Source organism: Rhinolophus sinicus, chromosome 16 (genome assembly GCF_057876585.1).
Source record: "Rhinolophus sinicus isolate RSI-liver-muscle chromosome 16, RSI-T2T, whole genome shotgun sequence".
Lineage (NCBI taxonomy): Eukaryota > Metazoa > Chordata > Mammalia > Chiroptera > Rhinolophidae > Rhinolophus > Rhinolophus sinicus.
In genome coordinates, this window is record NC_142516.1 from 132,613,039 (window position 1) to 132,625,264 (window position 12,226).

A 12,226-nucleotide genomic window follows, 5' to 3' on the forward strand; every position below is an offset into this window, starting at 1 on the left:
TAGAAGCCTGCTAGCCTTCAGAGTACTAACCATTGTTCTCAGGATTTATCCTAAAAGACACTTAAACCTCCAACTGTAGCTGAAATTTTGCTGTGCATTCTGCTTCTTGATGGCTATGGTGCATCCTCACTGGATTTGCCCATTCACATTATTTTCACATAGCTCATAGTAAGTGAAGGTGAGGGGAACATATGAATGTTACCCTGTGGAGTCAAAAAAAAAAAAAAAAAAAAAAGATTTGGGAAACATATAGCTAGCTTCAAATATTTGAAGAACTTATACTTAAGTAAAGTATAGGAAGATAAGTAAAACTTAATTCTGGATGACTAGTTAATTTTTAAGGTCTCTTCTGACGATGAGATTTATGATTTTGTATTTCAGTGTAAGTGATATGTTTGGAAGATATTTTCATGGAGCTATAATATATTGTAACCAAAATAGTGAATTATGTGCTAACTGAAATAATGTTCTATATTTATTAGAAATAGATATTCTCATTTCTCTCTATTTTGGTTAGCTTATTTTCTGCTGTTTTAAATATTCACAACTTGTGAGTTGAAGACATGACTTAAAATTTTCAAAATAAATTATTGCTACGATATAAGGTCTTTTTCTTAATGTTTATTATAGAGGTTCCAGAAACTTTAGCAGTTGCAGTGCAGAGGACTTTGAGAAGTTAACTTTAAGTAAAGGAGGAAACTGCCTTCTTAATATTCCAAAGCCTGATGAAGCCTACAGTGCTCCTTTCTGTGGTAATAAATTGGTGGACGCCGGGGAAGAGTGTGACTGTGGTACTCCAAAGGTCAGTGCAATTTTTTATATTTGCTTTGTGAAATTACCTCAGGATTTGCAAAATATAAAATAGCTTGCTTTGGGCAACTCTGGCCTAGGAACTAAAGTAACATTTAGTGGCAAAATGAGGGCTGGTATTTTGCTTGTTGGGATATGTTCCTGGGGTTGGTCATCTCCTTCTTCTCTGAACATAACTAATGGTGTCACCTAGTTTGGTGTCAAGGAAAGTGCCATATTTATACCTCTACTTTTTGCTACCTTCTACCATTTCTGCTGTGGTTATTGGGCAATTTACTTACTTTAAAGAATGAGTCGGTTTTTCACTTGGCTCTGCACTTGTAAAGCTTTCACTACTCTGGCACTGCCGTTGCAGAAATACTCATTCAGTTGAACTCATTTTAATTATAAATTGAAGCCAGCTTATTCTCCAGAGTCCTTCAGTAACAAAGTTCTTGGTACTCAAAGTAGCATTCTCTCTTTATTAACCTTCAATTTACCTACTGATCTCTGGCTTTATCACACCTACTACCCACACTTATTGCCGTAAGCCCATGCCCGTCTTCATTATTATTGTTTCAAATCTTAACTGTTCTCCTCCCAAAACGGCCTACTTAGACACTTTCCTCCTAGGCCTGCATTAAATTATAAAGAAATTTGTTCATTTGTGTGTAAGCTTTACTATATTCTCAGTCTTTTCCACAAGTTCTTCTTCTGCCTTACCTGACCATACCAGGCTTTTGCCAGACTCACGTTCTAGAAAGGCACTATGTATTTTGTGATGAAACTGTGATGGGCTTTCGTTGCATGATTGCCGCATGTCAGGGACTTCTGCTAAATGTTTTACATGGTATAATCCTCACAGCAATCCAAAGATACTGATATTTTTTATATTCTCATTTTCAAGTGAGGAAAATAAGTCCTAACAAGGTTATGTTTAATTTCTAAGTTAACATTATGCTGTTAGGATGACCAAACCCTTCTCCTTTTCCAGACATTCTCAGATCTTTCCCCTTAAATATTTTGCTATCTCCTGACTGTTTAGTTCACTACCAAACTTACTGAAATAGTCTCTATTTGCTTCTTGAGATTTCACACTACAAAATTACTCCTTAAAAAAATAGATTCCCCTGCCTCTCAACTATCACAGGGTTTTTTTTCTTGGTATAAAAGTTTCAGATAGTAAGTACAAGCAAAATTCCCCTTTCATACCTTTGTTTCTCCCGTAAATTTTCTAACTACCTTCTGCAGTGGTAATCATTCTTATAAGCTTAGTGTAGTCCTTTTCGACTTTCTTCTATTATACATTTATATAGTATGCATATTTGTAAATAGTTGGGTTTGTTTTAGGATTTTATTTTCTTACATAAATGAAATCAGACTTAATAGCAGAGTTTTATTTTCTGTTAATATACCTTGGAGATTTTTCCATGTCATTACATTATATAGACATAATCTTTTAATGTCCTGATTAATATTCCATTATAAGGGTGTATCATGATTTATTTAACTGTACTCTTATTAATGGGCTTTTCCTTACTGTAATTAGTAGTTTTCTGTTGCAGATAGTACATCCTTGTACGCCTCATGTATTTCTCTAAGATAATTACATAAAGATAGAATAACTGAATTGAAAAGTATTGTTTTAATTTTATTAGAGACTACCGCATTTCCTACAAAAAGGCTGAGTCAGTTTGCATTTCTGCCAACAGCGTATCAGTGACCCCCATAGTCTTGCCAGCACAGGATCGTGTTTTCTTAATTTCAGTGGGTGAAAAGCAAGATGTTGTTTACCTTTCTGTCTTTTCATATGCTTATAGACCACATGCATAATTTTCTCCAATGAATTATTGTTTTATATTCCTCATCAATTTTTATGTTGAACCTATTATTTTAAGTTGATTTTTAGCAACTCATGTATTATGGGCAAAGTCCTTTGTTGACTGTGTTCTAATATTTCCCCTCTGTCTGTTACTTACCATTTAGTTTTAAAAAATTAATCAACTTTATCTTTTAGAGCAGTTTTAGGGTCACAGCAAAATCCAATGGAAAGTACAGAGATTTCCCATGTACTGCCTGTCCTCACACGTACACAGCTCCCCCATTGTCTGCATTCTGCAGCACAACGGCACATTTGTTAAAACTGAGGGCTCTATGCTGACACATCATTATCACCCAAAGCGTGTAGTTTACATTAGGTTTTCACTCTTGGTGTTAGCTTTTCATGTGATGTATTTTATTGTGTTGAAAATTAAAATTTAAATTGATCATTTTTTTCCTTAAGACTTTCTGAATTTTGTATTTTGACCAGACTTTTAGGACTCCTGTTTCAATATAATCATCATAGCCCCTTGATAGTTTCTTCTAGGATTTTTAAAAATTAAACACTTTTGTATTCGCTCTTTAATTGAGGGGATCACGTGGACTGAACTAGAAAATTAACTTCCATCCATTAATGGTCAATAGTTGCAGAACCACTTAAAATTGTGCTACTTTTATCATAAAAAAAATTCTTGTATACATAGTCTATGTCCTGAGTCTCTGTTCTTTTAGGAAGCCATCTGCCTGTCTTGCACAGTGTTTTTGAAAAAAAATTAACAGCTTTATTGATGTCAAAATATTAAGTTTGGACTTTGGTAAGGAAAGGATTTATTCAGAATAAAGACTGTTGTAATAGGGAGACCACTCTGATCTCAGACATCTGGAAGTGTTTCAGAATCAATGAGAAAAAGATTTTTCTTTCATAAGATAAAGGCGGGGGCAAGTAGAGATAAGCAGAGTCTTTTAAGGGAAAGCTGGTAAGCAAGGGGAAATAACTGGTGAGGACTTACAGGAAAATCTGTTCTGCTGTGGTCAGCTGATTTCCAGGAGAAGCTGATGGGGGGGAGGGCACTTTCCACTTTTTTTGTGGGGCCAAGCAGAGTTCAGGCACCTATAGGAAAGAAAGAAGCCTTTTTGAAGTTTGGTCAAGACAAAACAAAGGATAAATAGGCATTTATGAAGTCTTGGTCAACAATAAACTGCACATGTTTAAAACATACAAGTTAGTAAGTTTTGACACATGTATACATAAGTGAAACTATTGCCACAATCAAGATAATGAACATATCATCATCCCCAAAAGTTCTTCGTGACCCTTGCCAGTCCCTTCTTCCCACCCCTTTTTGTTCCCCCATTCTCCTCAGACAATTACTGATCTGCTTTCTGTCATTACACATTAGTTGTGCATTTCCTAGAATTTTAACTTTTTTTTTTCTGTCTAGTTCATCACTCAGCATAATTTTGAGATTCATTCACATTGTTATTGTGTCAGTAGTTCATTCATTTTTATTGTTGTTTATCATTGAGTAGTATGAATATACTACAGTTTGTTTATTCATCTATTGGTGTATATTTGGGCAGTTTGCAGTTTTTGGCTATTACACATAAAGCTCCTTGAACATTCACATGTAATATGGACTTACGTTTTCATTTCTCTTGGGTAAATATCTTGTAGTGAAATGACTGGGTCATATGGTAGGTGTATATTTAAATTTTCAAGAAACTTTCAAACTGTTTTCCAAAGTGGTTGTACCATTTTACATTCCCACTATTAGTGTATGAGAGTTGTAGGTCCTTGCCACCACTTCATATGGTCAGTCATTTCAGTTTTCGCTGTGCCGTTAGGTGTGAAGTGATGCCTCACTGAGATTTTAATTTGCAGTTTCCTAATGAGTAGTGATTTTGAGCATGTTTTCATGTGCTTACTTGTTGTCTGCATATCTTTTTTTGGTGAATGTCTGTTAAACTATTGCCCTCTAAAAAAGTTTTCTTTTCTTTTTTTTTTTAAATTGAACTTTGATAGTACTTCTATACTGTACACAAGTTCTTTATCAGATATATAATTTGGAAATATATTGTCCCAGTCTGTAGCTTGTCTTTTAATCTTTTAACTACCTTAACAGTTATCTTTTGAAGAGTAGAAGTTTTACATTTTGATGAAGCCCATTGTATCAATTTGTGGTTTTATGGGTATCATATCTAAAAAATATTTGCCTAATCCAAGGTTGCAAAGGTTTTCTCCTAGAAGCTTTATAGTCTGTAATACATTTTGACTTAATTTTTTTGTATGTGAAAGGTATAGATTAGAGTTCATTTATTTTTAAATTTTATTATGAAATAATTATAAACTGGAAGTTGTGAAAATAGTGCAAAGTCCCATGTATTTTGTACCCAGTTTCCCTCAAAGGTGACATCTTATATAGCTGTAGTACAATATAAAGACCAGGATATTGGCATTGATACATTAACTAGATAATAGCCTTTATTCAGTTTTTACCATTTTAACCTGCATTCGTGTGTGTGTCTGTGTGTGTGTGTGTGTGTGTGTGTGTGTGTGTGTAGATTTATGTAGTTTGTCCCAGATACAGATTTGTGTAGCCATCACTTCAGTTAAAGTTCAGAACTATTCCATCACCACAGAAGATCTCCCTCCTGCTACCTCTTTGTATTCATGCCCACCCCAACTCTAGCTCTTATTCCTGCCCCTTGCTGTTTCTAGTTTGTTCTCCATCTTTGTGTTGCCCTTTCAATCATGTTATTAGGTTGGTGCAAAAGTAATTGTGGTTTAAAAGGTTGAAAATATTATAATTGCAAAAACCACAATTACTTTTGTACCAACCTAATACATAAATTGAATTATATGATATGATCTTTTAGGCTTTTTTCACTAAGCATAATGCCTTTGAGGTCTCTCTAGGTTGTTGCATGTACTATTGTTTTGTTCCTTTTTATTGCTAATCATAGTCCATTGTATGGATGTTACTACACAGTAGGAATGAAATTTATGCTGGTTTTTTCACCAGCCCAGAAGTTCTTGTCAGGAGTTTGTTTAGCCATTCACCCATTAAAGGACATTTGGATTGTTTCTAACATTTTGTTATTATGAATTATATGAATTGTTTCTCACTGTTTATCATCAAAGAATTAAAGAAAAATATGGTCTATGAGTAAACAAAGACTCAGCAGAGAAATGTAAACTATACTAAAGAACCAAATGGAAACTTATTGAACTAAAATGTGCAATAAATGAAAGATACACTGGGTAGAATTAATAGACTAAGATGGCAGAGAAAAGAGTCGGTGAACATGAGGCAGAACCAAAGAAATAATCCAATGCAAAGAATAAATAGGAAAGATGAAAGAAAATGAACAGAACTTCAGCGACGTGCAGGCACTATCAAATGAGTCTAATGTCACTGTAAGTGAAATCCTAGGAGGAGAACGAGAATGTGAGGAGAAAACTATTTAAAGAAATAATAGCTGAAAATTTCCCTAATTTGAGGAAAAACATTAAGGTGTAACTCCAAACACTAAGTGAACCCAAATTACAAATCATTACAGAGAAAATTCACCTAGATACGTTGTAATCAAAGTGCTGAGATAAACAGAAAATAATGAAAGAAGCCAGAAGACAATGGGAGACAAACATATGAATGGAAGCTGATTTCTTCCCTGAAACAATATAGGCCAGAATATAGTAGAACAGCTAATTTACTGGGTTGACAGTTTTTTAGGAAAAAACAAACAAACTGTCAACCCAGAATTATATATACTTAGGAAAAATATTCTTCAAAAATTAAAGAAAACTTATTTCCCCTGCCCTTTCTTTCCTTCTACTTTCCCTGATATTCTTCTCTTCCCTTCTCCCCTTTCCTCCCTTTCCCAAACAGTTCAGACCTGAAGACATCAATTGGAACATAAAAGAGTAGATGTCTTTGCGGGTGGGAGATTGTGGGGTGCGGAGCCATGGTGGCTCAAAGTGGGATGAGAAAAGGCAAGCAAGATTACATGTTCACATAGGGAGAAGACCCACTCTACAGAGAAGTCAGACCCTGATCATGAAGAGAAATACACTCGTGGACGCCTAATTTCCAGTGATTATTAAATACACTGTTATGGACTGAATGTTTGTGTGACCACCCCAAATTCATATGTTAAAGCCCCAACCCCCAGTGTGGCTGTATTTTCATATGGGGAATCTAGGGAAGTAATTAAGATTACATGAGGTCATAGGGGTAGGGCCCTGATCTGATAGGATTGGTGTCCTTATAAGACGAGACACTATGGAGCTTACTCGCTCTCTGTCTCTTTGAACACACACACTGAGGAAAGGTCATACGGGAATACAGCAAGAAGACAGCTGTCTGCAATCCAGGAAGAGAGTCCTCACCAAAAACTGTATTGGCTGGGAGTTTGATCTTAGACCTGTGGCCAGAACTGTGACATAGTCAATTTCTTTCGTTTAATTAACCAGTCTATGGTATCTTGTTCTGGAAGTACCAGCAGGTGAAGACACGTACTCTGTGATTTCAGTCCTTTAATACATGTCGAAACCTAAATAGTTACAATTAAAGAGTCACTGACAAATCTAGAGGGATAATGCTTGTTTCCAGAGATTAACTGCTATAGCCAGGTTAGAAAGAAATAGATTTTAGGCCTAAGATAAGAATTTTATTAATGAATATTGATGACAAACACTCATTTCTTTATTGACAGTCATTTTCTCTTCATAGGAATGTGAATTGGACCCTTGTTGTGAAGGAAGTACTTGTAAGCTTAAATCATCTGCTGAATGTGCATATGGTGACTGTTGTAAAGACTGTTTGGTAAGAAATTCCTTCCTATTTGGGGAAAAAAAATAAAAAAATAAAAAAATGTGCATATCAAGATTTGTTTTCTCTGTTCTATTAAGAGAGCAGTTTTTATTACATAATTACATGAAAAATTTTATGCCACTCGTTTGAAATTTTGTACCACATTCTTTTACGACAGATGTTCTAATGAGATTCTTTCCTAAGTAGAAACAATTTTTTTCTGATTTTAAGAGTAATTTATGTTTTTTATTAAAAATTCAACAATACCAAAATGTAGAAAGCTGACACTGAAAGACTATCATTTTAACCCTCCTTAGGTAGCCATTGTTGATAACATGTTATTATATTAATTTAGTTGCTTTTAATATACAAGTGTGTGTGTGTAAGCAGATATACATATTTTTCCTATCTTTTTTTTCAATAAGGTGTTATGGACTTTTTTCTATTCATGTAGTTTGACATGGTTGTATAGTTAGTACTCCTTTGTGTGGCTAAACTGTAATTACCATACCTAGTCAACTAATGATGGACATTTAGATTGCTTCCAGTTTTTGTTTATAAGTAGTATTCTTGGGGGCAGAGTATGTATATTAAAATATTTGACACATATTTTATATACTTTGCACAAATGTGCTAGTCTGAATCCACCAGTGTAATCACAAGCTTGTTGTTAACAAGTGTTATAATCCTGGTTAGTTTGATAGGTTTAGAGTGCTTTTATATCTTTGTTTAATTTGCATTTATGTTGGTTATCAATGAGGTTATGTTTTTTCATTTTCTGTATTTCATGACTTTTATGAATCGTCTGTTATTGGCCTCTATACATTTTTCCACTGGGTTATTTAATCTTTTGTTGTTGTTAGAACTTTTATAGATATAAATGTTGTGGTTTCACATTTGATTAGTTTGTGGAATTGTCCTGATATTTCGGTTTCATTTGAATCTTATTACCCTAGTTTCTTCCAGGAGGTACTTTATGCCGAGGAAAAACTAATGAATGTGATGTTCCAGAATATTGTAATGGTTCTTCTCAGTTCTGTCAGCCTGATGTTTTTATTCAGAATGGATATCCTTGCCAGAATAACAAAGCCTATTGTTACAATGGCATGTGCCAATATTATGATGCTCAGTGTCAAGTCATCTTTGGCTCAAGTAAGATATTTTATTTATAATTGATTGCATTTATTTATTTATGCTTTAAATTTTGTTAAAAATGGAAATAAAACATTACTGCTAAAATTGAAGTTTCCTAGTTTCCTCTTTCCTGTCATATCTCCTTCCTTTTCTATAGGTGGTCATGATCATGAATTTCATGTGTCTAGATTTTTGTTTTTACTCCCTCTCTCTATTTATCATCTCTCTATTCTATGTATATAAACAAGATATGAATATGTATAACCTATATACAGAGGGTGCCAAAAAATGTATACACATTTTAAGAAAGGAAAAAACTGTATTAAAATTGTAATACAATGAATGATGTTAGCATTCATTTGATTAACACCATCTTTTGAGTGAATGCATACTACATATTGCTACCGTAATTCAATTAAACTTCAAAAAGTAATACATAGGTAACATCTCTTAAAATGTGTACATTTTTTGGCACCCCCAGTATAAACGATCATATTTTAGTTTTAATAAATTCGTATAAATAGTACGGGGATATACATGGGAATCTGCTCTTTTCGTTTTTCATTCAAAGTGTTTTTGAGATCCATCCATCTGTATTGATATATTTAGATATAGTGTGTTAGAGTATTCCATTATATTAACGGAATCTGTTCTCTTACCGATAGATATTTAGGATGTTTAAACAATTTTTTGTCTCTTTTTAAAGTTTTCATTTTTATCAAAGTTATATTTATACATAAAGATCCAAATTTATTTACAATGTTTTATGAAAAAATAAAATGTACTTTCACCTAATATCCCCATCCCTTGAGGCAACCACTTTTACGTTTCCTAGGTGATTATTTCTTTTTACTTGTTCTGTGTGTTTAGAGAATGCCTTGGTAATTCTACTTTTTGATTTTTTTTTCCATACTAGACATTAACTACTAATTTCTCACTATGGAAGATGAGAATTTAGTTTCTTCTCTCAACCTTCGTCAACTCTCATCATACTCATGCTCATTTTCCATTCTCTAGCCTTTTAATATGGAATAATTGTAATTTTAATTACAGCAGTGAGGACTGTTGTGATATTCTGATTTATAATGAGAAATACATATTTGGTCTTTGTGCACTTCCTGGCAGGGGCTCCTAAAACTTGGAATTTCCTAAGTGAGAAGAGACATAAAGTGTCTTTTGTTATGTCAATGAAGTGACTTTAGGAAAGCACCTGCTTAACCTAAGGATGGGATTTGGTTGCCCAAGGAAACAACCATGTGATTAGAGGTTGGAACTTTCAGTCCCCGGGGGGCCCCCCCAATGGCCAATGATTGAATCTATGTCCTGAAGCTCCATAAAATCCCCATAGGGTTTGGAGCTTCTGCCTTGGTGAACATGTGGGTAATGCTGGGAGAGTATTGTACTTCGAGAGGACTTGGAAGCTCTGTGCCCTTTCCCCATACCTCGCGCTATGCATCTCTTCCATATGGCTACTCCTGAGTTAATATTGTTTTATAATAAACTAGTAATCTAGTAAGTAAAATGATTATCTGAGTTTTGTGAGCCACTCTAGCAAATTAATCCAAGGAAGGGGTTTTGAGAACCTCTGATCTAGAGCCTGTTTGTCAAAAGCACAAATGACAACCTGGACTTGCAATTGGCGCCCTAAGTGGCAGAGCAGTGGGGAGGGCAGTCTTGTGGTGTGACTGAGACCCTCAACCTGTAAGATCTGACGCTATCTCCAGGAAGATGGTGTCAGAATGGAGTCGAATTGTCAGACACTCACCTGATGTCAGAGAATTACTTGGTGGTGTGGAACTGAGTATTGTATAACAGTCATGTTAATGCTATGCACAGCTGAGCGATGGCAGTAAGACAATTGCTTTCTTTAGAGTTAATAATTCATATTTTTTTTGTCTCCCTCTTTGGGTTTGGCTGTTTTTCTATGTTCTTACACTAATTGAGTTGCAAATTGTTCACCAGTGGCTTGGGGTCTTTCCTTGGGGTGATTAAAGGGCATCGATATTCTGCTAATTTCAACTTGTTTGAAGACGTCTGACTAGGGAGCTGATTCTCTTTAGTTTTAATTAGTTGTCCTCTATATTCAGAGAAATGGAATCAATAGGAGTGTGTGTGTGTGTGTGTGTGTATCTATATATCTACGTATATCTATATATTTATATATCTACAGGTCTATCTATCTATCTATCTATCTATCTATCTATCTACCTACCTACCTACCTACCTACTCATATATATGATTTAGTATAAGGAATTGGCTCGCACAATCCTGGAGACTGGTACATCCCAGATCTTCAGGGTAAGTCCGTAAGCTGTAAAGTAAAGTCAGTTGAGTCAATGGTATAGTTCCAGTTCAAAGCCTGGCAGGCCTGAGACCCAGGAAAACGGAATGATTCAGTTCAAGTCTGAAAGCAGAAAAAAAGCCAGTGTCTCAGTCTGAAGGCCCTTAGGAAGAATTCCTTCTTACTTAGGGAGAGTCAGCTTTTTTGTTCTATGTAGGCTTTCAAGTGGTTGGATAAGGCCCACAAACATGAGGGAGGGTGATCTGCTTTACTTGTTCTACCAATTTAAATATTAATCTCATCTAAAAACACTATTATGGAATAATATAGAATAATATTTGACCAAATATCTGGGCACCCTGTGGCCCAGTCAAATACATACATAAAATTATCAATCACAAGCTCACCCCTTGTCAACTTGGCACCCATATGCATCTCCTTTCACCAAACATAATCTCCAAAAAGAGAAAGAAACAAGGTCATACTTCCACTTAACGTGATACAACTATCCTGTGTATAACCAGAAATGCACTAAACCCTTCCTTAGAGAAAAAGTCCTTGAGTGATGTTTAATCTTCTTCTTGATAACCCCTAACTTAAACAGTAAGATGTAAAATTAGCAATGCTTATACTATCTTATAAACTAGGTACATCTTATATTACACAATAAGGACATAAGAGCAAAAAAAAAACAACAAACAAAGATATTATATATGTTTACAAATATAACCAAAAAAGATACTTATGACAATTAAAGTCCTCATTTCTGCTACTGGTCATGTAGTCACAGCTGGTATTTTCAATAACTTTCTTCATTATCGAGTCCATACAGCCTTTGCTTTCAGCAAGCATCCCCCTGGTCATGGTCCTTTACCTGGTGGGGTGACCCAAACTTTCATTCCTGGAGGCTCTGCAAGCTGCTAGCCAAACTCATGATATTCTCTGGGCCAACACTGACCCAGGTCAATATCCAAGTTAGTCAAGGAGGAGGAAGAGCTGACCCCGTAAGGGCTCAGGTTACTCCTAGTGGAATCCATGGGAGACCAGAGGTCAGTTTCCATGAGCGCATTAGGGTAGTGAATGAATGCAAACCCTGTCTGAATTGGGTTATTGCAGTTTCCCATTGACCTTAATCACAGGGCATGGTAATACTAAGAAAACATCTTAAGGGATCTTTTGTAGTGGATGTCATCTTTCTTACCTCCATTGTGGAATAGTAATCCAATTTCCCCTTGGTAATCAGGATCAGTCACCCCAGCCAGCACAGTAACTCCCTTCTGTTCCTGTTCATTTAGAGGCATGAAGAGTCTAAAGTGGCTGGATGGCAGTTGTAACTTCCAGATCAGTGAAATCATTCTTGTGTCTCCTGTTGGAAGCTTCCCTCCC

General features: G+C 35.2%; 1 protein-coding gene across 1 annotated transcript in view; it reads left to right on the plus strand.

Moving 5' to 3' along the window:
- Positions 1 to 12,226, plus strand: part of ADAM9 (ADAM metallopeptidase domain 9) — a 98,169-nt gene that overhangs the window by 44,127 nt on the left and 41,816 nt on the right. The window contains exons 12-14 of the mRNA XM_019748146.3: positions 631 to 802; positions 7,344 to 7,436; positions 8,381 to 8,576. Coding sequence (XP_019603705.3) covers positions 631 to 802; positions 7,344 to 7,436; positions 8,381 to 8,576 — 461 coding nt within the window. The remainder of the gene's footprint in view (positions 1 to 630; positions 803 to 7,343; positions 7,437 to 8,380; positions 8,577 to 12,226) is intronic.